The 22,671-nt window shown below is 43.2% G+C and overlaps 2 protein-coding genes and 1 long non-coding RNA gene across 4 annotated transcripts in view; 1 reads left to right on the forward strand and 2 right to left on the reverse strand.

Moving 5' to 3' along the window:
- On the forward strand, positions 1–19,861 carry LOC128906594 (uncharacterized). Its single transcript, XR_008465232.1, has 4 exons — positions 1–646; positions 7,079–8,224; positions 15,240–15,378; positions 18,971–19,861. It is a non-coding gene; the product is annotated as an uncharacterized LOC128906594 (long non-coding RNA).
- LOC128906584 (tubulin alpha-4 chain-like) lies at positions 4,439–11,972 on the reverse strand. The gene is given in 6 exon segments (XM_054194033.1): positions 4,439–5,065; positions 5,876–6,505; positions 6,507–6,557; positions 7,115–7,263; positions 7,978–8,200; positions 11,759–11,972. Coding segments are annotated over 6 exon segments (1,344 nt in total). The 5' UTR covers positions 11,762–11,972; the 3' UTR covers positions 4,439–4,777.
- The window catches only part of LOC128906582 (tubulin alpha-4 chain-like), an 8,304-nt gene continuing 2,356 nt past the window's right edge, over positions 16,724–22,671 (reverse strand). The window contains exons 2-6 of one of the 2 annotated variants that reach the window (XM_054194011.1): positions 21,831–22,472; positions 19,832–20,045; positions 18,876–19,024; positions 17,805–18,485; positions 16,724–17,040 (exon numbers count right to left, since the gene is read on the reverse strand). In XM_054194011.1, the coding sequence (XP_054049986.1) occupies positions 16,747–17,040; positions 17,805–18,485; positions 18,876–19,024; positions 19,832–20,045; positions 21,831–21,983 (1,491 nt within the window). In that variant the 5' untranslated portion in view covers positions 21,984–22,472 and the 3' untranslated portion in view covers positions 16,724–16,746. The remainder of the gene's footprint in view (positions 17,041–17,804; positions 18,486–18,875; positions 19,025–19,831; positions 20,046–21,830; positions 22,473–22,671) is intronic. The other variant, XM_054194022.1, reaches the window with a different exon arrangement.

A 22,671-nucleotide genomic window follows, 5' to 3' on the forward strand; every position in this document is an offset into this window, starting at 1 on the left:
TCTGGTTTCTTCTGGGCAGAGGCAAGAGTGAGCTTTAAAGGAAGGGGTGAGAAATTGAACTCTACAGGAAAAAAAAAAAAAACTCTTCTTCGGTGGAGGCCATCCCTCAGGGGGTTTCTTTTGCCCAGACTTTGTGTGGTTGCTTGTTATTTCTTGCAAGCAGACATGTCTTCAGCCTGGCGTTTTTTGAGTTTAGCCACAAAAGCAACAGAAAAGCCAAACTGTTGTCAAGGTCTACAGTAGCCTACCTACAAGCAAGAAATGGCTTGTTTAAAATAACCCCAAATAAGTAACTCCTTTAGAAACTTAATCCTTGTGGCAAACTGAAAGGCTTTCCTGGCTGGCGGTGGGCCGTGGTGTGCAGCGGGATTTACGAATGGCAGCACAGTGACAAACAAACATGTCAGCGCCAACCCAAGCTGTGAGACTTCAGACCTCAACGAGTCACCTATGTGGGGACGAGCAGAAGTGCTTGGGTGGCCGCTTCTCCAGCGTGTACGTTGGGTTTCCAAGCTTCCCCCTCTGTCGTGTTCCTGGATGTCTGCAGGAGGAACGGAGGGGTGCAGCACCCCCACCCAGCTTTGCTTGTTGGAGGATGGCCACTGACCCAGCTTTGCTCCACCTGAGGAGGGAGGAGAGTTTAAAGGTAAGTGATGCTGCCCTGCAGATGTCTGCTGACCAGGGAAAGGGTGTGGGTGATATAGGGAGTCCTGCTATATGTGTGAAGCGGATTGAGTCTCTGGGACCCCAGAAAGGAGACTCCCTGTGCGATTTGGCAGGGCACACCTGCCTGCCTTTTAGGGGGGAACTCCGCGGAGTCAGAGACACCACGTGCTTCCCTTGCAGCTGCCACCAGGCGGTCCCCAGGGACAGGTTCAAACCCTAAACCCTTCCTCTCTGCCTGTAGGATTGGTTTTGCAGGACGTGAAGGGTTAGTGAGGGGAAAGGTTTTTTCCTTTCCTTCCCTTCCACAAAGAGAAAACCCTTCCACAGGCTTTGCAGAGATCCTGGTGGCTTCCGTCTCCCTTTCTTTGCTCCCTAGGAGCTCACTGGTGTCTTTGGGGCACCTGTTTGCCCCTCAGAAAAGCCCCTTCTATAAGCTGCTAACAAACTGAATTCCCATGTGCTATGCAGAAGCCTTCAGCTGTTGTCTCACTACATTACTAAATTCAAGGAATGTTACAGAAAAAACAGGTGTGGTGAGGCTTAACATGGCCCTGACTTGCCATCTCCTTCCTGTATTATACAGACGTTTGTTGGTTGTAGAGGCAATTTAGGAGTTGAATGTGGAAGTGTGTTTTAATATTTCTGCAGCAAAGATGCACTACAAGGCATTATGTGATATAAGTGTTCCTAGTATTAACATACCATTTGTTGCTGTAACACCTTGAAATAAAGAGCCAGCCCTTAGGGGGAGTGGCTAGAAAACTTCATGTCTTTGGAGAAGGATAAATGCAACCCTGACAATGATGGGAAGGGATGTTCACTGCCTCCCATTTGCCATGTAACAGAGATCACTTTGGGTGCACCATCTGGGGGAAGGGTTACGCTAACATGGATTTATTATGGAGAGAGGCTAAACTGTCCTCAGTTCTTCTGTTAGCAGAGGTGGGGACAGCATGTGCTCCCAGCCCTGCGTTGGGTCCCTCTGTGCAGCCCTTGCCCTGCTTCCCTGAACCATGCCCTGAGACAGGGCATAGGAGGCTTTCAGAGCGGTTGCCTGGAGCACATCAGAGCTGTTGTTGTTGCAGTCCCCACAACAGAGGTCCCAGCTGCATACCCCCTGGGCAGGTTATGGAGAGCCTGGCTCTGTTGGAGGCAGCACAGCTGCCTGGCAGTCAGAGCTCTTCAACCAAGGCAGCAGTGGCAGTGAAAAGGTTCCTGAGTTGTCACATGGACTGGTATCTAGAGAGGCTTGTGAGCAGAAGGGTACAAATGACTCAGCATCTTTGCTGTGACTCTGACGCAGCCTCTTGGCAATGGTTTAAATTTAGTGATGTTCCCTTTCTGTTGCTAGCTTGTGTGGTGTTTACCTGATAGAAGGGAGGATGAGAGATAGAACTGCTAAGCCTTATGTTGCCTGGAGACAGTTAAACCACCTGAGCAAAGTGCAAACCGACACTGGAGATTGAACAGGAACCAGGTTTGACAGACTGTGGAAGCTAGCGAAGCAGTGTGCAGCTGAAGTGGCTTTTGGTAATGACCCCTGTGAGAGCCTGAATGCTCGATTAAGAGAAGCATATATCTTATTTAAGAATATTTTAAGCTTTGCCTGTGGAAGTCAGTTGTGACATGCCACTTCCAAAACAGGTAGCGGGCAGAAGTCTGAGCCCAGAAAGTGTGCTGAGATGAAGGGATGGTTAAAGCTGAAAGATTCAGTGTTCAGGTCTCGAAATACACTGCCTGCTGAGTGTCGTGGTGTAGTGTCACTTTGACAGAAGCTGCTAGCTCCTGATAACTGCCACAGCGCTTCTAAAGTAATCTCCAAACCATTCCAAAGAGTTTGTTGACTACTGCAGGAGCAGGGATTCTTATTCCTAAGTGTCATGGTTTAGCCCCAGCTGGCAAGAAACTCTGCTGCTTGCTCACTCCTCTTTCCCCCCACCTCCAGTGGGATGGGGAGAGAATTGAAAGAAGAAGTCAAAACTTGTGGGTTGGGATAAAGGCAGTTTAACAGAACAGCAAAGGAAAGAGGAAAACAGCAACAATAGTACTGATAAAAGAATATACAAAGTGAGTAATACACAGTACAATTTTGCTCACCGCCCAATGCCCAGCCCAGTCCCCAGCAGCGATTCCCATCCCCCCCAGCCAACTCCCCCAGTTTTATACTCAGCATGGTATCAAATATCCCCTGGGCCAGTTTGGGTCAGCCACCCAGGCTGTGTCCCCTTGAAAATTAACCCTATCCTAGCTGAAACCAGGACACTAAGTGTCCTTTCTGATAAAATAAACTATAACATTGATGATCAGGATGAGATTTAAAAAGCTTTCAGGAAGTTAGGAACTCAACACCTAGTTTTTTAGAATGCATAAAGTATGCATAAAGCATAGAATGCATAAAGCACCTGGGCCAAAGAGCATGGTATCGAGTGGGTATATTACATCTCCTGTCATGCACCAGCCTCCAGGAAAACCAAATGATACAATGGACTGTCAAAAACTACACTGAGAGCGATGGGTGGAGGGGCCTTCAAACATTGGGATACACATTTAGCAAAAGCCACCTGGTCACTTAACACCAGGGGATCTACCAATCGAGCTGGCCCTGCCCAATCAAAACTTCCACGTACTGTAGAAGGGGATAAAGTCCCTGTAGTGCATTTGAAGAATATGTTAGGGAAGACAGTATGGGTTAGTCCTGCCTCAGGCAAAGGCAAACCCATCCGCGGGATTGCTTTTGCTCAAAGACCTGGGTGCACTTGGTGGATGATGTGGAAGGATGGGCAAGTCCGATGTGTATCTCGAGGGGATTTGATTTTGGGTGAGAATAGCCTATAATTAAATTGTATGATGTTAATTGCTAAATAATACTGCCACTGCATGTCATCACTACTACAGTTGCTGTATGCCATATCAATGGTGTTACGGTAAGAATCACCCAGGCTAATGAAGGATGAACTTTCATGAAACTGAGAAAACTGTAGCGGTGATGGTACAGAAACTAGCTTCAGCAGCTAGCACCCAGCAGCTTCCTCGAGATTGACATGTTCAACCCACAGACCGTGGGCACGAGCCGTGCCAGGTACACCAGCCACGAGCTCCAGATGCAGTAGGCAACAATCCAACACCACACACACACCATCTTTCCTGCCCTGAAAGACTGTTATGAAAGATGGAGCCCAAAAGTCATGGATTAAATTAACGGTCATTTTAGAGGGATGGCCCATAGACTAAGGGAATGATGCCTTTGTGTGTGTGTGTGTGTGTGTGTGTGTGTGTATGTATACATAAAGACAGTAAAAGTGGTGGTGATTAATTGGAAAATGTAGGATCTGGGCATGACGTAGGTGGTATAGAATAAGGGGTGGATAATGGCCTGGTTTCAGCTGTTAGAGAGTTAATTTTCACAAGAAGCTGGGAGAGGACACAGCCAGGTTGGCTGACCCATGCTGGCCAGGGAGATATTTGATACCATGTGTCGTCATACTCAGTATATAACTGGGGGAGTTGGCTGGAGGGGGCAGGGATCACTGCTTGGGAATGGGCTGGGCATAGGGTTCCAGGTGGTGAGCAATTGCACTATCACTCACTTTGTATATTCTTTCATCAGTATTATTGTTTTTCTCTTCTTTTGCAGTTCTATTAAACCATCTTTATCCCAACCCAGTAGTTTTACCTCTTTCTTCTGATTCATCCCAGGGAGGAGGGAGGCGTGAGCGAGTGGCCATGTGGTACTTAGTTGCCGGCTGGGGCTAAACCATGACAGTATGTCAGATTAGAATTTTAAAAACTCCACTGATTCACTGTGCTCTGTTATAAGCTTGCATATACTGAATTGTAGTGGTTTTAGCATGTGTATTAGAGCTTGAAAAGGCTTACATTAGAAGTTCAAGGAAGAAGAGCAAGTCTTTTTGCATTGCTGGGAGTGTTGGGGCATTACTGCAACTGATCATATCTTACAGCACAATTTACCTGCAATTTATGGAATAAAAGATGTCTCTGTATGACCCCTCCTAAATTTCTGTATATTACATACAAAAAAGGTGACCTAATGGTAGACATGTGCAATACACAGACAATTCTGTGCTCACTGGGAACAAAGTGTATTTTAAAATTACTCCTCATCATTTTCTTCTTCAAATGAGTCAGTTCCCACTTCTTCATAGTCTTTCTCCAGGGCAGCCAGGTCCTCTCGGGCCTCTGCAAATTCTCCTTCCTCCATGCCTTCACCCACATACCAGTGCACAAAAGCTCTCTTGGCATACATCAGATCAAATTTGTGATCGAGCCTTGCCCAAGCCTCTGCAATGGCCGTGGTGTTGCTCAGCATGCAGACTGCTCGCTGAACTTGAGCTAGGTCTCCACCAGGAACTACTGTAGGAGGCTGGTAGTTGATCCCCACCTGGAAACAGGAATATGAGAGAAGGTTATAGAAAGGCAGGAGGAGAAAGCAGTCAAAGAGCTGAAAAAAAAGTGAGTAAAGTTACAGATGCTGGCATAGAGTAGTGTTACTATCAAAACTACCAGATGGTAAATGCCATAAAAATTAATAGCATCACAAACAGTATGATACATGGTCATTTTAAGGTCTATATTATTCTTCTGTTTAATATACAGTGTCAGCTTTCTTAACAGCTACTCAACACTGAACATACAGTTTCACCAAAATGCTCTATAGAAACTAATACAGGAAGTTGGTTCCCAGTTAAGTTTTCATAAACCAGCTATTTGAATGACAAATGTTTTTCCCCTGCTAATATCTGTATTATTATTGAAATTGTGTTTCCCGACACTGCTATATAGCCAGTGAGGAGAGGCTGTATAACAATTCTGGATGAGGGTGTTAACTGACAGATTCCCTAATATCAGCATTTCCTTTATTTCTTGTATTGGTTTTGATATTTCCTTAGTTTTATATGATGCTTCAGAGGGAACACTCACTGGCTTTTTCAAAATTCAGGTCTGAAATTAATACTTCTGTAGATTTTAACTCAAACACACTTCATATTTCCACTTACATAAATGTTTAGGGGTCTGTGTCAATGGGTTGTCCAAAGGAGGAAAGGCACATTCTATACAAACACATTTTTCTTATGTTCTATCTTCTCACAAGTGGAAAACATGCAAGGTCTACAACTTTAAACACAAGTTTTCCGCTACACTGAACTTGCCCTTTAGACGTTAAAGAGAAGCTCATGGCAGCCCTGCTCACCTTGAAGCCTGTTGGACACCAGTCTACAAACTGGATAGTTCTCTTGGTCTTGATGGCAGCAATTGCTACGTTGACATCTTTGGGAACTACATCACCACGGTAGAGCATGCAGCAGGCCATGTACTTCCCATGTCTTGGGTCACACTTCACCATCTGGCTGTTGGGCTCAAAGCAGGAGCTGGTGATTTCAGCCACCGTGAGCTGCTCGTGGTATGCTCTCTCAGAGGAGATGATGGGGGCGTAGGTCACTAAGGGGAAGTGGATGCGCGGGTAGGGCACCAGGTTTGTCTGGAACTCCGTCAGATCCACATTGAGGGCACCGTCAAAGCGCAGCGAGGCCGTGATGGAGGAGACAATCTGGCTGATGAGGCGGTTGAGGTTAGTGTAAGTGGGGCGCTCGATGTCCAGGTTTCGGCGGCAGATATCATAGATGGCCTCATTATCCACCATGAAGGCACAGTCCGAATGCTCCAGGGTGGTGTGCGTGGTCAGGATGGAATTGTAGGGCTCCACCACAGCGGTGGAGACCTGAGGGGCTGGGTAGATAGCAAACTCTAGCTTGGACTTCTTTCCATAATCCATGGAGAGGCGTTCCATCAGTAAGGAGGTGAAGCCAGAGCCGGTACCCCCCGCCAAAGCTGTGGAAGATCAGGAAACCTTGCAGCCCAGAACAGGCATCAGCCTGAAAGCCAATAGGAAAGTGAAAGAATACGGGCTGAAGAGAAATGAAAGCACTTCATCTACTACGCGAGCTTATTCTGAGCTGAGGGAGAGAGCAGTTATCAGCAATACACAACATAGCTTTCATGGCAGGTTTTCTTGAGAAAGTGCTGATGATAATCCTGTCCTTTGCTTCCTTCACTGGCTCAACTTATGATGTAAAAATTGGACTCTTACTTGTGGGGCTTCTCTCTTTGAACTTCACACTTTTAGTTAGTCTAGCTGAAACCAGCGATGCAGAACTGCCTAATCCACCCTTCTATATCAGTATCGGGGCTCCAGGGCTGCGCTAATAATGAAGAATTACATATTTAGAACCACTTTTTAAGACTATCTGAAGGCATACAGCTGGAAAGTGAACTACTGGGTTTCTCTCTCTTGGACTAGTAATGATGCCTCTGTATGTCTTGCAATCGCTTTTCTGAACTGTTGGTATCATTTGTAGTTAACAAGCTACCTCTTCTGCACTTCTTCTTTCTGCAGAACCCATACTGCTGTTTCAAAACTACTGGGACTTACCAGCTTACGGACACGATCAAGCACCACATCGATGCTTTCTTTGCCAATGGTGTAGTGGCCGCGGGCATAGTTGTTAGCTGCGTCTTCCTTTCCAGTGATCAGCTGTTCTGGATGAAAAAGTTCCCGGAAGATGCCGGCCCGCACTTCATCTGATCAAGAAAGAGAAATTCTAAGAAGCTGCATGGCTGTGCTCCGACGCCAACAAATTCTGGTTGCTGTTGGCATTGATGCAAGCTTTCAGTCACTGGAGGTCATGTCTGCCAAAACCAGATGCTAATGGAGAAGGGAAAACTGTTTCCCAAGCATTTTTAAATTGTTGCATTCTGTTGATTAATGGTGTGACTTGTATCCAGCCACAGAAATTGCTGTCTTCTAAAGAACTTGTCCATTGTACAGACAGTACTGATAAAAGGACAAGTCACCAGAAAAAACTGTGAAGAAAATCAAGTTCCCCCAGGTGCCTCAATTTTTAGAAATCCTTCTGTTCCTGGAGGGAAAATGTCAGGCTCCCACTTTGGATCCGAATTGGAGAAAAGCAGAATTTGAATGGCAAAAATGGATAAACAAAACCAAAATTTGAATATTTCTGCAAAGAGAAGTCATACAAACCGTGTGTACTAGTTATTAAACTGCTGAGGATCGTGCTGTTGCTATGTTTTATAACACCTATGGAGATAGAATCATATGGAGTCATGACAGAATCTAGCATTCTGTGTCACAAGAAAATTAATTTTATGCTATCTAGTGGTAGACCAAGACACAAAGGGTGTGCTGCTTCGTACCAGTGGAGTCTGGTGGCACACCATGGTGATATCAAGAAGAGTAAGCTCTTCTCCACTTTCCAGCTTTATTTCTATACTGACCTACTACAGTTGGTTCCAAGTCCACCATTACAGCTCGTGGCACATGCTTCCCAGTGACTGTTTCGTTGAAAAACGTGGTAAAAGAGTCATCATAGTTGACTTTATCATGCAGCTCCTTGAAGGTGCCATCCGGCTGAATGCCATGCTCCAGGCAGAAGAGTTCCCAGCATGCATTTCCTATCTGAACTCCAGCCTGGCCAACATGAACAGAGATGCACTCACGCTAAAGGGAGAGAGCAGAGACAAGGTCAGAAAAAACACAGCACATCAGTCCTCCTTATTCCTAATGGTTACTTTTTCCCAGTGTATTGCTTTTCCCAAAAATGGTGAATTCTTGCTGTCAGCATTTCATTTGTTTGCTCAGCCCCATGACTACAATGAAACTGTACATATACACACCAGATACTGGGACAGCTCTTTAAAAAATTGAGATCTTTGTGCAGTAATATATGGGTACATGAAAACAGGAGGAAAAAAAAATAATTTCAGTTACACAAATCCCACCTTTTCTCCTATGGATTGGCCCTGCTGAGGAGCATATCCCAGTTTAGTTTATTTTTACTCCTGGCTGGAACCTGACACAACCATGTGGTATGCTTCAACCTTATGTGACCCAAGGCAGGTGGTGTCTTTCGATCCTTTTACCCTCTGATAGCAGGCTAGAGTGGAAACTTGGAAGAACTGCTTTAAGCAATATTCACCTCAGGAAATTATTTCAGATTCTCCTGGTTGAAACAAATGTTCCTTCAAGCTCCCGAGCAGCTATGAATTTTACATTGCATGTCCAATGCTTATTCAGGCAGTGTCATTGCAATATAGCATGCTTATTTGCATAAATTTGAACATAGTTCCTGTGGTAGCCAGAAACTTCAATGAAAAGAAAACAAAGTGTGTAACACCAGCCTAAAATAGGCAGGTGCCAATTGCTCCAAAGTCCTTTACACTTAGAGTACAGGAGTATGAAGGACCTGGTGCTGGATTTCATAAGTTCAGAAACAGAATTGTAAAGCAGATAATTCTGAGTTAGTCCCGACAATTACGACACCGGCTGTACTGAAAGGCAGTTTTGGAAGGAGAGAGCGGTTTCAGACATGAGTTTTTCAGCTTCAGTTTCTGCTTTGGAGCAATTGTAATTATCGTCTTCTGAGCTCTGTCTTTGTGACCTCAGTGGCTCTGTCTAAATGAGGGAGTAAGAAAGGGTCAGGTCATAGTACTGAACACTGGCCCGTGATCGCCTGTGCTGATTGATAATTAGCACACTCTCAGGCACAGTTTTGGCTTTTGCCAGTTCATACTTTTCCAGACAATGCTCGGGTACCATCCAGAATACAACTCATTGTCAATAATGGTTTCCAGTGAGCAGGTCACTGATCACTGCCTAGCTTTGGAAAGGGAAAGAGAATTCAGATGCCTAAATACGAAGCAGGCCATGTTACCTGGCTTCAAGGCCAGAAAATGGTCCTCGCTCATTTTTATTTTGTAATATCTCATTTAGAGATATCCAGTGACTTAATAGCAGATTTGGCCAGTTAATTTTTTATTTTTTTTCAAATGCTGTAACTGCTTACCCTACAAAATCATCCTGTGACCTGAGAGTGAAATGCATCTTCCCCAAAAATTAAATCCTCAGGCAGAACATGTGACCAGAAGCATCTCTGGAGCAGCGTATTCTTCACAAATTGACTTACACTTTAGAAACGTAACTGAAGGTATTTTTTCAGAAGCAAGTGGAATTTCAGAAGTCACCACTGCCCCAGTTAGTCATCCTCAGAAGTTCAAATGAATATGGAAAGTCAGTTTAAATATTTCATTCAATGAAATATATTATTTCTATTCAGTACTCATTGGTAAGTTGCTGACCCTGCAAATGCGTATGCAGCAGTGTGTGTAACATGCTCTCAGGTGCAGTTGCACAACCTGTTTTTCTCAACTGAGTTGTGCAAAAGTATCTGAGTTATTTGAGTGATGATGAGGCTTCGTAGGTGGGTATGTTGCAGGGGAGTTGCAATCTGGAGGATTACTCAGGAGTCACTGAAGGCATATTTGGGCTTAGAGAATTCAGTTAATGCTGATTTTGCACAGGACAGGCTCCTGCTTTTCTTTTAAATCCCAGTGTGAATCTGTGAGGCTGGCAGCAAGAAAAAAAGTTTTTTCCTTTTAAACACGGCAATGAGCCAGGTGACTTTTTAAAATAATATCTTTTAGAGCAAAGCTACAATTACAAGTCAAGCAATACCCGGAATATAAAGAGCTACTTTGCTCTGTTCCTCAGATCAATAGAGGAATTGGTCTGTTTTTTCACAGATGGAGCAAGTGAATATTGCCTTAGAAAGTTAATATTGTAAAGCTTAATCATAGAAGCACAGAATCATAGAATGGTTTTGGTTGGAAGGGAGCTTAAAGATCATCTAGTTCCAAGCCCCCTGCCGTGGGCAGGGACACCTCCCACTAGACCAGGCTGCTCAAAGCCCCATCCAGCCTGGCCTTGAACACTCCCAGGGATGGGAATGTAGGAGTACAGCTGAAGACTGCAGAATCAGTTCCTTTTCTTTTAGACTGAGCTTTCAGCTGCGCTAGTTTGAAGCAGTATCTCAGCCCTGCCTTTTGAACCAGACCTCTTGCCGTGACTCCTGCCTTCAACTCCCATCTTCTCCTACCCCAGCAGTAATTTGGAAGTATTCTGACAAGAAGAGAGTAACAAAGAGGTTTCTAATTTTGTATAGTGAACAGCTTTAAAATAGATATCGGACTTTTAGTAGGGAAGAGAGTGGGACTTCTTCGGAGTCACAGACAGAGTAAACTGATCTCTATGTGGTATTTAAATTTGGAGCCTACACCAAACTCATGTTTCACATCCCATCACTAATGTACCAGGACCTGTCTAAGAAGCTGTGGACCTGACTTTTTATCTACCAAGACACAGTGGAAGGGGGCCAGGTCCTTTGTGAAACTAAACCTGGCACAGCTTTGACTCTATTGAAGAAACAGAATAATACCTGGCTTAAGTATTTACTGTACAAAGGCAGACTTTAGTCTTCCAGCTGTTCCCAAAACGTCCTCACTATCCTAAGTCTGCCTTAAGGCACAGGGAGCCTGCGGAAGTGTGTATCTCGCTGGCAAAATGAGCGCTCTCGTTTTGGACCTGCAGCTGTACTGGCAGAAAATAACATAGTCGTCTGTACCCAAAATAAGACTCGGTGCTGGACTTAAATTGGAATACAAGGTGAAATGAATTTCTCACACTCTTAAGAGGTTTTGAGAGATTTCTACAAATTTATAATAAAGCCCCAAATCTTAAAAATCAAAGGCATTTTATACTTACTTAAATGCATACACATATAAAAATATTCACGCACTCCAGAAACACACATGTATAGCTATGAACAGTACAACCATTGGGGCTAAATTAATTAAAACAGACACAAAGGTAAGTAACCTTTTTTGTTTTCTTTCTAAAAAAAATTATTATCTCACATGGAAATTAAGTTGTCTTGAGAAAATATAGTCATAACAGAAAGAACTAAAAAGCTAAGACTACAGATGTAATTTATCTTATAATTCCACTGATTGAGACTCTCTGAAGAAAACTTTGGTTTGCCATGTCTTACAGCTCCGGTGGGATTTTCCGACACTACTATTCCCATCCTCTTACGTGGGAATGGGTGCGTAAGAGCAAGGTTTTGTGACAGACCACTGATAACAACATCAGATCCCACTGCCTTCCCTGGCCCACGCTCCTCCCGGTCCCCATACGACTGGTGTTCCCACATCCCCCCCTTACCATGGTGTCTCCAGCGGTGTTTCCTTCCCTTTTGGATAAGTGGTGGCAGGTCTTTGCAGGAGCCCAGCTCAGAGGCAGCCTGGGCCCCCCACCCGGCACCTGCTGCTGCGCTTCAGTGTCACCGTGAGATGTGGAATAAGTCACAGACTCGGCCGTTCTGCCCGCTGAATCGCCGCCTCCTGCGCTCCTCCCTGACACCCTGCCTATGCAAAGCCACCCAGACAGGCAGGGCTCAGATATGCCCCAAATTTCAAATTTAGTCCCGCCTGGTTTGGCGGGCTTATTAAATCTGAGTGTGGCCACGTAACACGCTGTACACTGTACTTTCTAACACCTGAGTATTATCCATATATATCACCTACAAGACACATACCATCCCAGCTCCCTGTTCTGCCAGCATGCACATGTGTAGACAAAAATCACTCCTAAATTCCGATACACGCACATATGTAGACAAAAATCACTCCTAAATTCCAATACAGAAGACCAAGAGGGTGTAAGAAAGCAAATTAATGAAAAAGAGAAGGATAGAAGAAAAACCAAAAACAGACAACTGGAAAGTAAATATAATTACCATTCTGAAGTGCACCCTACCAGGTTTCTTAAATGATGGCCTGACTTCTTTCTGTCGTTACTCCAGCTGCCTCTCTATTAATGTTTCAATTTACTTCTATTGCTTCTCTTTCTGTGTAGAGTCATCTGGGCTGTCAGCAGTACAGGGCAGTATTAAGCAAAGACTCTAACTCATCTGTCCAAACACAGAAAGAAATTTGATTCTCATTGCAGTGCTTATTGCAAGACATAGCTGGAGGCATCACACAAACGTTCTCACACCAAATTAGGGCAGTTGCCTCCACCAATTTATTGTCCGCTCTTTCTGCGCTGGCTCAGCATTCTCAGCAGCTTCTCTCAGTGGAGAAATCCTTGTGCTTGCAACTCCTAGGTAGCAAAGAGGAAGGCACGCTTAATTGCTTGAATCTGAGTATTAATGTATCCCCTGATTTTATAAACATGCAGTTTATTATGATGCTTAATCAGTTGAAATTTAAATACACAATTCCTAAAATTTAAGTTAATCCACTTTGACATGATGGTATTAATACATTAGTTCTGCCACTGTTGGCAACCAGCAGCTATGTATCTTCTCTAACTAATGCCTACCTTTTAACAGTGTGAAATAGTTCATACTGATTTTTATAAACTTACATTTACTTTGGTATATATAGTCTTCATTTTGCTGATCTTTACATAAACCTGCAAATCGCTGCTCTTCAATTTTGGCTAGGAAAAGCTACAGAGATTTCTGGAGCCACAAGGATTTTTTACAGAGGAAGAATTCCTGTGATAATTTGTGTCTGCTGCTTTGTTTAAGGTATCTGATTGGCACGCTTCTCCAGAAAACCACCAGGTCATTGCTTTGAGACTGAGAAATAGGTCGTTTTAGTGTTCTTCCAATGGAACTGGTAACATTCCAGATGAACTCCGGTGTTCCGGACAATCTGAAATGTTAAAGCTCACAGCTCCACCAGATGTGGACCTCTGTGCTGGTCTGGGGTGATGGTCAGACACAAATGTAAAAGCCCCAAGAAAGACCTGGGCATATTGTTTTTCATGAGGTTTCACTTCTGTTGCTCTGTCCGCCTTTGTTGCCGAGCGCTTAGGCAGAAAACCATCAGCCTACATTTAGAGGGTAGCCTGAAAGCACAGTGTGGGTCTGCAGTCCCAGGTACCGGTGAGTTTTGTTGACTCCAAAGTCGGCCTCTAGGCTCTACTCCATAGAGACGTGAGGCAGATATGGCCTGGACCTGGGTTCTTGGAAAGAAAGACATCTTGCTCAATGCTGGCATTCAACTTGTGTTGGCAGATGGTGGCCTTGTAGGGGCATCTCTCTGTCCCACATGGAACAGGCTTGAAACACCCCCTGCATGGGGAGGGTTGATTGCCCAGTGGCCTTATCAAGACCTGCCCACTTCAGCTTTTACCTTGTGACACTGTTAGATGATGACGAGAGCTAAGTAAGGCTGATGATTGTAAAAAAAACCCTGCCATGGAGTCCTGAGCTGTGCAAATAAGTGAATTTGGCATGAGTGCTAGAGTGGTTTTGCTGGTACTGCCAGAGGGCTTGTGAATAGCCCATGTTCCTTGGGGTGATGCGCAGCCTGCACACAACTGGGAGGGTCTGGATGTTCTCAGAGGGCTTCTCATGTGCACATGGACTGGGTGCCGTGCCATAGGTGCCCTCCAGAGCAATGCAACAGAGCAGTGCAGTTACGAGTTATTATCTCCAATTGTTTATGATTCTATCAAGATCAGCCTTTTAGAGGGATTTAAAAAAAAAAACAAACAAAGACCTTAACACTGCTGTATAAAACCTAACCCCTTTTTCTCTATTTAAAAATAGACACCTCTCTGAAAACAGCATTTTTGAATAATCTAGAGATTTCCACCAGATCTTAGGCCAAGAGAACAACTAAGTCCTGTGATCTATCAGTTCTGTTCTGACTAGAGATACAAATATGTCAATAGCAAATGAAGAACAGTTAACTCCTTTACCAGATGTGCATCACTCCCTACAGATTGGTTATCTAAGTCATTCACCAGTAGTGCCAGAATTGTGGATTATTTTAGAACAGTAACATGCCACCCTACAAAACAGTGCACTCCTAAGAAGTTCTTTGGTGATCATACAAAAACCACTTTTGCTTTTAATTTTGTGTGTGAAAGTCTTTGCATTTCACACATATTATAGTACCTTCTTAGATAAATGAAGGTTTAAATACTTCCCTGTGTCCCCTCTAGAGCTCCATTCTGTCATTCTGTTGCCACCTACTGGGAGAATCGACAGCATCTCATTGCAGGTATTTCTGAAATTAGCCTAAAGTCTAGTATTTCAGTATCCACATAAAACTCTGCTGTATTGATGAAAGATTGGCTTTCAGACATTATCCCTGAAACAGAGAAGTGTGCTATGTACTTTTAAAATTACTTTTAAATAAAGAAAAATGAAGTACATCTTGGGATACAGCTTCAAAAGTGTTATTTCCTTTTCATTAAGAATTGTCATATAGAAAGTTTCTAAGTACGTGTTAAAAATTGTGGAATTAGATCTGGTCTTGCAGAATTATCTTCCCTAATATAGCAAGTTCAGAACTGTAATTACTAATATAAAGACCAGCCATTCATTTTGCAGATAAAAAGGCAAACTACACTACTGATGTTTCTGGATGTGCCTGCATTTCTTTATGACTGTTTAGCAATCCTAATACAAACTGAGCTACCAGAAGGTGGAAAATGCTCCTCAACAGCTGGGTGAAACATGATGCATTTCTGTAGCCCTGCTCCAGTTGTATGTGCTGAGTATATGTTTCAGTGAAAACACGGATATTTTTTTTTAAAAGAAATCCATTTATGAAAGATCAATAATAAATCTAGCATGAAAATAACAGTGGTATATATTTGATATGTCCTCCATCCCCTCCAGGGTGCCTCTTCATCAGCGCTAAGGAAAACCTTCCAGATAACCATGAGCTCATAAGCAAGTTGGACACACAAGGAAAGATCAGCACAACGGGCTTGTTGTCTTGCTCCAGGCGTTGTCCAAGCACAGGACTGCTCGACAGGTACCCCAAGACCAACACCATTTTCTTTACCTTCTATTACTTTCCTCTTGCTTCCCCCGTCCCTAAATAGACACCACCACCCCCGTGCCCACCACTTTTTCATCACTGGCCCTATTCTGCTAATTTGACACCTTTATTTGGTAATTTCAGCTTTAGTTAGTACCCTCAGTAAGCCAACACCCCCTTCACTTTCTGTTGGTATCTTACACTCAAGGCGGGGTCCCCTAAACTCTCTTTTCACTGTATGTAATGCCCAGTAGCTTCTCTTGCCATTACCTCATTAGTTGAGACACAGGTTAGGGTTGGCCAGCCACTTTTCCTGTTCCATTGTCCGCAACATCCAACAGTTTCTCTTGTTATTCCATCGGTTTAACCGCAGGCCGTCCCTGGCCACCTGCCTGCCTGCCTTAACAACGCATTGTTCTAACATCCTCAAACAATGGAAATATACAAAAATATACCTTATTAAGACTTAAGATGTGAAGTTATAGCTGGTGTTCTTAGACATCCCACCTATACCTGTCGCACACATTTTTTGTCATGGTTCTGATTTATTGTGATCTCAGTAAGCCCAATGGAGCTGGTAATGCTTCTCTCCTGCATGCCACAAGCTGGTCATTTTAAGGCCCTTGACCTGTCATAGATTTAGCAGTTCAACAGAACTGTCAGCCTACTTGTGCCTCCAGACCAGTCCAGTTAGGATTCTTACACAGTTGCTGCACGAGCATAGAGTGCTCTAAACTCCTGTTGAAGCTAAGAGTACCTGAATTGTGCCCCTACTCATGCCAGCTGCCAAAATCGTATCTTCTAACCACCCCACACTGTGGATTCTGCAGAAGCAAGGGCACTAGCACAAGCTGTGTGTTCTTGGCACCAACAGAGTTCTCAGTGCATCTTACAGCTTTACAAACAGTATGTTTCGAATTAGTCTGAAATAAAGACTGAGCACTGTAGGTAACTTCTCCTTACGTAAGAGTCCATAGCAATTATCTGGGACATTTTGAAGCAAGAGTTCCTCAAATAATATTACATTATACACATTACTGTATCTTATATTAGATATGTAAGATACAGTAATGTGTATAATGTAATATTTTGCATTGAATAAATGATAGTATAGATGACAGAGATCCTTTCAGGATAAATTAGCAAAAAATATGAAGCCTGTCACCCTCTGAGGCAAAGTGGCTAATGATTAGATGGTCATATATTCTGCATTACTGTCTTGTGATCTCATAGCAGAGAACTCATCCTGTTTATAGTGTACTAAGATGGCAATAGACTAGATGTGTGTGAGCCAAGCAGAAATACAGCCACATGAAAAAAAGAGACAGAGACAATCATGTGCAGGAAAGGGCACAGTGCATTTTAAGATTCCTTTTCCTCATCTTCTTCTTCAAATGAGTCAGTTCCCACTTCTTCATATTCCTTCTCCAGGGCAGACAGGTCTTCTCGGGCTTCTGCGAATTCTCCTTCCTCCATGCCTTCACCCACGTACCAGTGCACAAAAGCTCTCTTGGCATACATAAGGTCAAACTTGTGGTTGAGCCTTGCCCAGGCATCTGCAATGGCCGTGGTGTTGCTCAGCATGCAGACTGCTCGCTCAACCTGGGCTAGGTCTCCTCCTGGTGTAACTGTAGGAGGCTGGTAGTTGATCCCAACCTGCAAATAACAATAGAAAAGATGAAGGAATAAAAAGAGTTATGAGAAAAGGGACAAGATGAGACAATAAACAGGGTAAGAAAATTGTAAAACTATTGGTGAGGGGAGTAAAAGAGGTAGAGAAAAACTCAAATCACATCAGTGTTAAGTCTAACGTCATTCAAGCTACTTTTTGGCACACAAGTCAGTTCCTTAACCTCACTCAAGACAGAAAAAAAAAAACCAAAAAAAAGGCGACTAACCAGAACTGGACCCTAATGAAGAAAAGCTTAGAAAAATACATCAGTATGCATAAAAAAATTGACGACAGTGAAAAAAATCTCTCTTTGCAGAGATGATGTAGAAATGTTTCGCTTGCCAACAATGTATTATTACTGATAACTTTGGGGGTTTTTTGTTTGGTTGGTTTGGTTTTTTACATCTCACGAAGGATACACAAGTGTCTCAGTGTCTTCAGAGTATAAGCGTTATCTTGATCTTTCTTCTCAAATGCAATTTAAGTTTAAAGTCTTATAGGGTTGACATTCTCCTGTTACTGAATATAGAAATACTATATATGCTTCCATTTATTTAAATGTTTAGGTGTCTGTGTCAATGGAATGTCCAAAGGAGGAAAGGCACATTCTATACAAACGCACCTTTCTTACGTTCATTCTTCTTACAAGTGGAAAACATGCAAGGTCTACAACTTTAAACACAAGTTTTCCGCTACACTGAACTTGCCCGTTAAACATTAAAGAGAAGCTCATGGCAGCCCTGCTCACCTTGAAGCCTGTTGGACACCAGTCTACAAACTGAAGGGATTTGTTGGTCTTGATGGCAGCAATTGCTACGTTGACATCTTTGGGAACTACATCACCACGGTAGAGCATGCAGCAGGCCATGTACTTCCCATGTCTTGGGTCACACTTCACCATCTGGCTGTTGGGCTCAAAGCAGGAGCTGGTGATTTCAGCCACCGTGAGCTGCTCGTGGTATGCTCTCTCAGAGGAGATGATGGGGGCGTAGGTCACTAAGGGGAAGTGGATGCGCGGGTAGGGCACCAGGTTTGTCTGGAACTCCGTCAGATCCACATTGAGGGCACCGTCAAAGCGCAGCGAGGCCGTGATGGAGGAGACAATCTGGCTGATGAGGCGGTTGAGGTTAGTGTAAGTGGGGCGCTCGATGTCCAGGTTTCGGCGGCAGATATCGTAGATGGCCTCATTATCCACCATGAAGGCACAGTCCGAATGCTCCAGGGTGGCGTGTGTGGTCAGGATGGAATTGTAGGGCTCCACCACAGCGGTGGAGACCTGAGGGGCTGGGTAGATAGCAAACTCTAGCTTGGACTTCTTTCCATATTCATTGGAGAGGCGTTCCATCAGCAAGGACGTGAAGCCAGAGCCAGTACCCCCGCCAAAGCTGTGGAAGATCAGGAAACCTTGCAGCCCAGAACAGGCATCAGCCTGAAAGCCAATAGGAAAAGTGAAAGAATAAACGAACATATCTTTAAATTACACTCTCAAATAGAGACAGCAATACTCACACCCAGTGCACAACACAAAAGTCAGTAGTTCTCCCAGAAAATTCTTATTGTCTGTTTTCCCTTCTCGCTAGAGTATTGCTAGAGCTATATTGATTTTTTTCTTACAATAATAATGCTATAGCAATATTTGAGGTTTCCCATTTAAGCCTTCCATTCATATGGACAAATGGGACGTCCGGGACTTGCGTATCTCTGTTCTAGCCAATGACAATAGATAAAGCAAAACGAGAAGCGCTATCAAAAACCATAAGTGGTATTTATTTCCCCTCCCACCCTCCCAAGGTCATGCTTCCAATGTAATAGTGCATACCAGCTTGCGGATACAATCTAACGCCGTGTCAATTTTGTCTTTGCCAACAGAGTAGTGGCCACGTGCATAATTATTTGCTGCATCTTCTTTTCCAGTGATCAGCTGTTCTGGATGGAAAAGCTGACGGTAGGTGCCAGTTCGCACTTCATCTGAACAAGAGAGAAAAAGCATAAGCTTGAAAGAGATGTTTCACCGAGATTGATAATGTTTGCAAAACAGATGGAGCATTTTATGTTGGCAGAAACTGTTATGGAAATTTGTACCTTGAAAAGCAAAGGACAGAGATGAGGAGTATCATCTGAGATGTTCTCCATTTTGAAAAAAAAAAAAAGAACTGGACTCTGCTCCAAATGTAATTTGCTGTGTTATACAAATGAATTATTTATCAAATGAGGGCTGTGCCATGCTATGGTAAAATTTCACCTCTATATACCAATCAGATTAAGATCCATCAGAACCTTCAGGGGAATGACTGGAAAAAGAGGAGATTTGCAAGAGTAAAACAGTATTTTCCCCTGAATAATCTGTCAGGACACTTCTGTTGCCTGAATTTTCATGCTCCTCTCTTACATCTGAATGCAAGGAAAGCACTTTACATCAGTTAGGAGGGTTCCATCAGTTTGTGGCTCCATCACCACAAAGAAAGACCAGAACTGAATCTCTAAGAAAGCTATATTGTGCTCATAAGCAGTGGAGGTTTAAACAATAGTAAACTTTTGATTTTATTAATTATTTGTAGAGCACCCATGACAGAGTGTGGTACAGTTTTCATCTTTTCATTGAGAACAAAGCTTTTAGTAATATCTGGTATTAAAAACTTAAAATCCATATGTTTTGCCTGCATATTGGGATCATCCCTAATGGTAAGGGCATTGTCCTGCTATTCAGTGATCTGAACTTTGGCACCCAGAAGAGTTAATTCATTTCTATTTTCCAAAAATTAGTTCTATACTGACCTATTACAGTTTGCTCCAAGTCCACCATAATAGCCCGGGGCACGAATTTTCTAGTGCTTGTCTCTCTGAAGAATGTGGCAAAAGAGTCATCACTGTTGGGTTGGTCGATGAAGATGCCGTTTGGCTGAATGCCGTGCTCCAGACAGAAGAGTTCCCAACACGCGTTGCCAATTTGAACTCCTGCTTGGCCAATGTGAACAGAGATGCACTCATGCTGAAAGGAGAGGAGAAGGGAAATGGTGAGAAGAACCAGTGAATACCCTAAGAGTCCGTAAGCTGATCTTTCCTGAAACCCCGAATCAACCAACGATTGCAAAATTTTCCACAAGACTGGAATTAATGGAAAGTATTCTGACATTTATTTACAAATAGGAAGAAAAACATTTTGCTGTGCGAAGAAAGAAACAATAATCTCCACAGCTAGAGATTTGCAGCCATGCCTACGCATGGCGTACAGCACACAGGATCTACATTTAAGTGCACGTAAGCCCATACAGATAGAAAAACTGCGTATAGGCACACAAAATAAACAACAGCAGGTCCCAGCTGAGGAATACGAGCCAAGTCCAGTCATCCAGGGCAAGACACAGCTATGGTGCGTTACATAGATAAAGCGAAGGGAATGAAGTATTTTCTGATCATAGAATCATTTAGGTTGGAAAAGGCCCTTGGGATCATCAAGTCCAACCATCAACCCCACTCTACAAAGTTCTCCCCTACACCACATCTAAACGAGTCTTAAACACATTCAGAGATGGTGACTCCACCACCTCCCTGGGCAGCCTATTCCAGTGTCTGGCCACTCTTTCTGTGAAGAATTTTTTCCTAATGTCCAGCCTAAACCTACCCTGCTGCAGCTTGAACACATTCCCTCTTGTTCTGTCGCTAATTACCTGTGAGAAGAGACCAGCACCAAGCTTCTGTTGAACGTGTGTTGGACAGGTGGAAGACAAGTTTGTAGAAATTAAAGGAACTAGAATTCAAGTGCCTTTAGTACCTTAATTAATTTCCATCACTGATTGTTTCGGACCATTGTCTGGGTACTTTTAATTCAATTTAACACAGGAAGCGTTAACTTGATACTCAAGAGGACTTGGTACTCTTTGCATGTCAGACTAAATTAATGTCTTGAGAAATCCTTCTCATACATACACTTCCGTAATCATGGTTGTGCAGTCAATGAACAGTTTCTGAAGTATTTAGTACTGTGTTTTGCACATAGTTTAGTAACAGAAATCTGAAACACAAAATAGAGTATCATATCCTAAAAGAAAAAGAAGCGTGTCTCCTTCTGTAGATCGCTATGCAGACTCACAAGTACTGTGAATTTAAAGGGTTCTCTCAAAAACACTCTTGTTGGACATGGTATATTTGAGTATGAATCTTTTGGCAGATGATTCCCATGCAGTCTTACGGAGTACCTAGGGAAATGTCCACATTTCTTTGCTCTTAATTTTAATACTGGCAATTTAGTAGGAAAAGGCCATTAATACAGGGTTAAACATACTGTATTCAAAGTACATCCAGGGTAGCTTCCACCCAAAAAGGAAAAATAAGTTCCAACGCCATCCTTCTTTTTCTGCATACGAGTTCTCTTATAATTTATTAACACAAATGCAGCTGTACATGTTGAAGTCTGAATTTGTTTACCATGAAGCTAATATAATAGTTTGTTTGCACACTGTGAGCAACATTTGTTGCCCCCAAAATGAAGCAAAAAAGTCACTTCAGCCTTCCCACCTTCATTAAGATCTTAACCAGAGTAGGGGGAAACAGAAGCCCAAACTCATTGGTCATTATCTCATAAAATCTACGCCCCATCCCTGGAAGTGTTCAAGGCCAGGCTGGCTGGGGCTTTGAGCAGCCTGGTCTAGTGGGAGATGTCCCTGCCCGTGGCAGGGGGCTTGGAACTAGATGATCTTTAAGGTCCCTTCCAACCCAAACCATTCTATGAATGACTCTATTCTATGATTCTAAAATAATCAGACTCTTTTCTTACCATGGTTTCTCCTGCGTGCTTCCTTTCCTGGTTGGTAGTGGCAGCTTTGTTTACTGATGTTTCTGCTGTTGTGTAAGCTGCCTGGTGCAAGGTGGCATCTACACCTTGCTGGCAGGGGCCCCACAGCACTACAGCGTAGGCAGGAGAGGTCATAATCTCTCCCAGGCAACCATCCCATTCCACCCACCCACCTGATACACCAGCAGCCTGCTTTCACCCATCTACAGAACACAGCCTGAAGGCTGTTCTTAAGCAAGCCTTCCCAGTTAACTCTCCGAGCTAAACGTTGGTTTAAAACAAAAAAAAAAAATAGAAAAAAAAAAATTACAACTGGTATTAGCAACCAGAATTTTAACACGTATGGTAAGTCTTCACAAATAACTAGTTTCCTTCCTTAGAACTCTAACAACTGGTAAATAAGCTACTGATAACTCATTTAAAAAATTATAAAGATTATTAAACATTGCAGAATTTCTTCATTTACACGTTCAAAAGGTAGCATCATTTTTAAATGGTGTCTTTCTGACAAAGGCGACTGTAGATGAATGATGGACATGGAGTTAACTTGCCTAAGTTCCACTGATTGAAATGAGTTGCAGAACAGGTTGAACTGCAAGGAATTCCACTGGAGTATTTGATCATCTGTGGACAAGGTACATACATGGGATTACCTTCTTGTCTCCTGGTACTAAGGCATCAAACCTCATCTTTCTGCCAGCCTTTCCTTATCTTTGAGACCTCTGTCCATCTGATTATAGACAACTGTTCTTCAGCCTTTCAGCTGCCTACAATATGGGCCAATGTAAGTTTTTTTGCATCTAGCAAGAAGATGGCAAAACAA

Source organism: Rissa tridactyla, chromosome 1 (genome assembly GCF_028500815.1).
Source record: "Rissa tridactyla isolate bRisTri1 chromosome 1, bRisTri1.patW.cur.20221130, whole genome shotgun sequence".
In the NCBI taxonomy this organism is placed as follows: domain Eukaryota; kingdom Metazoa; phylum Chordata; class Aves; order Charadriiformes; family Laridae; genus Rissa; species Rissa tridactyla.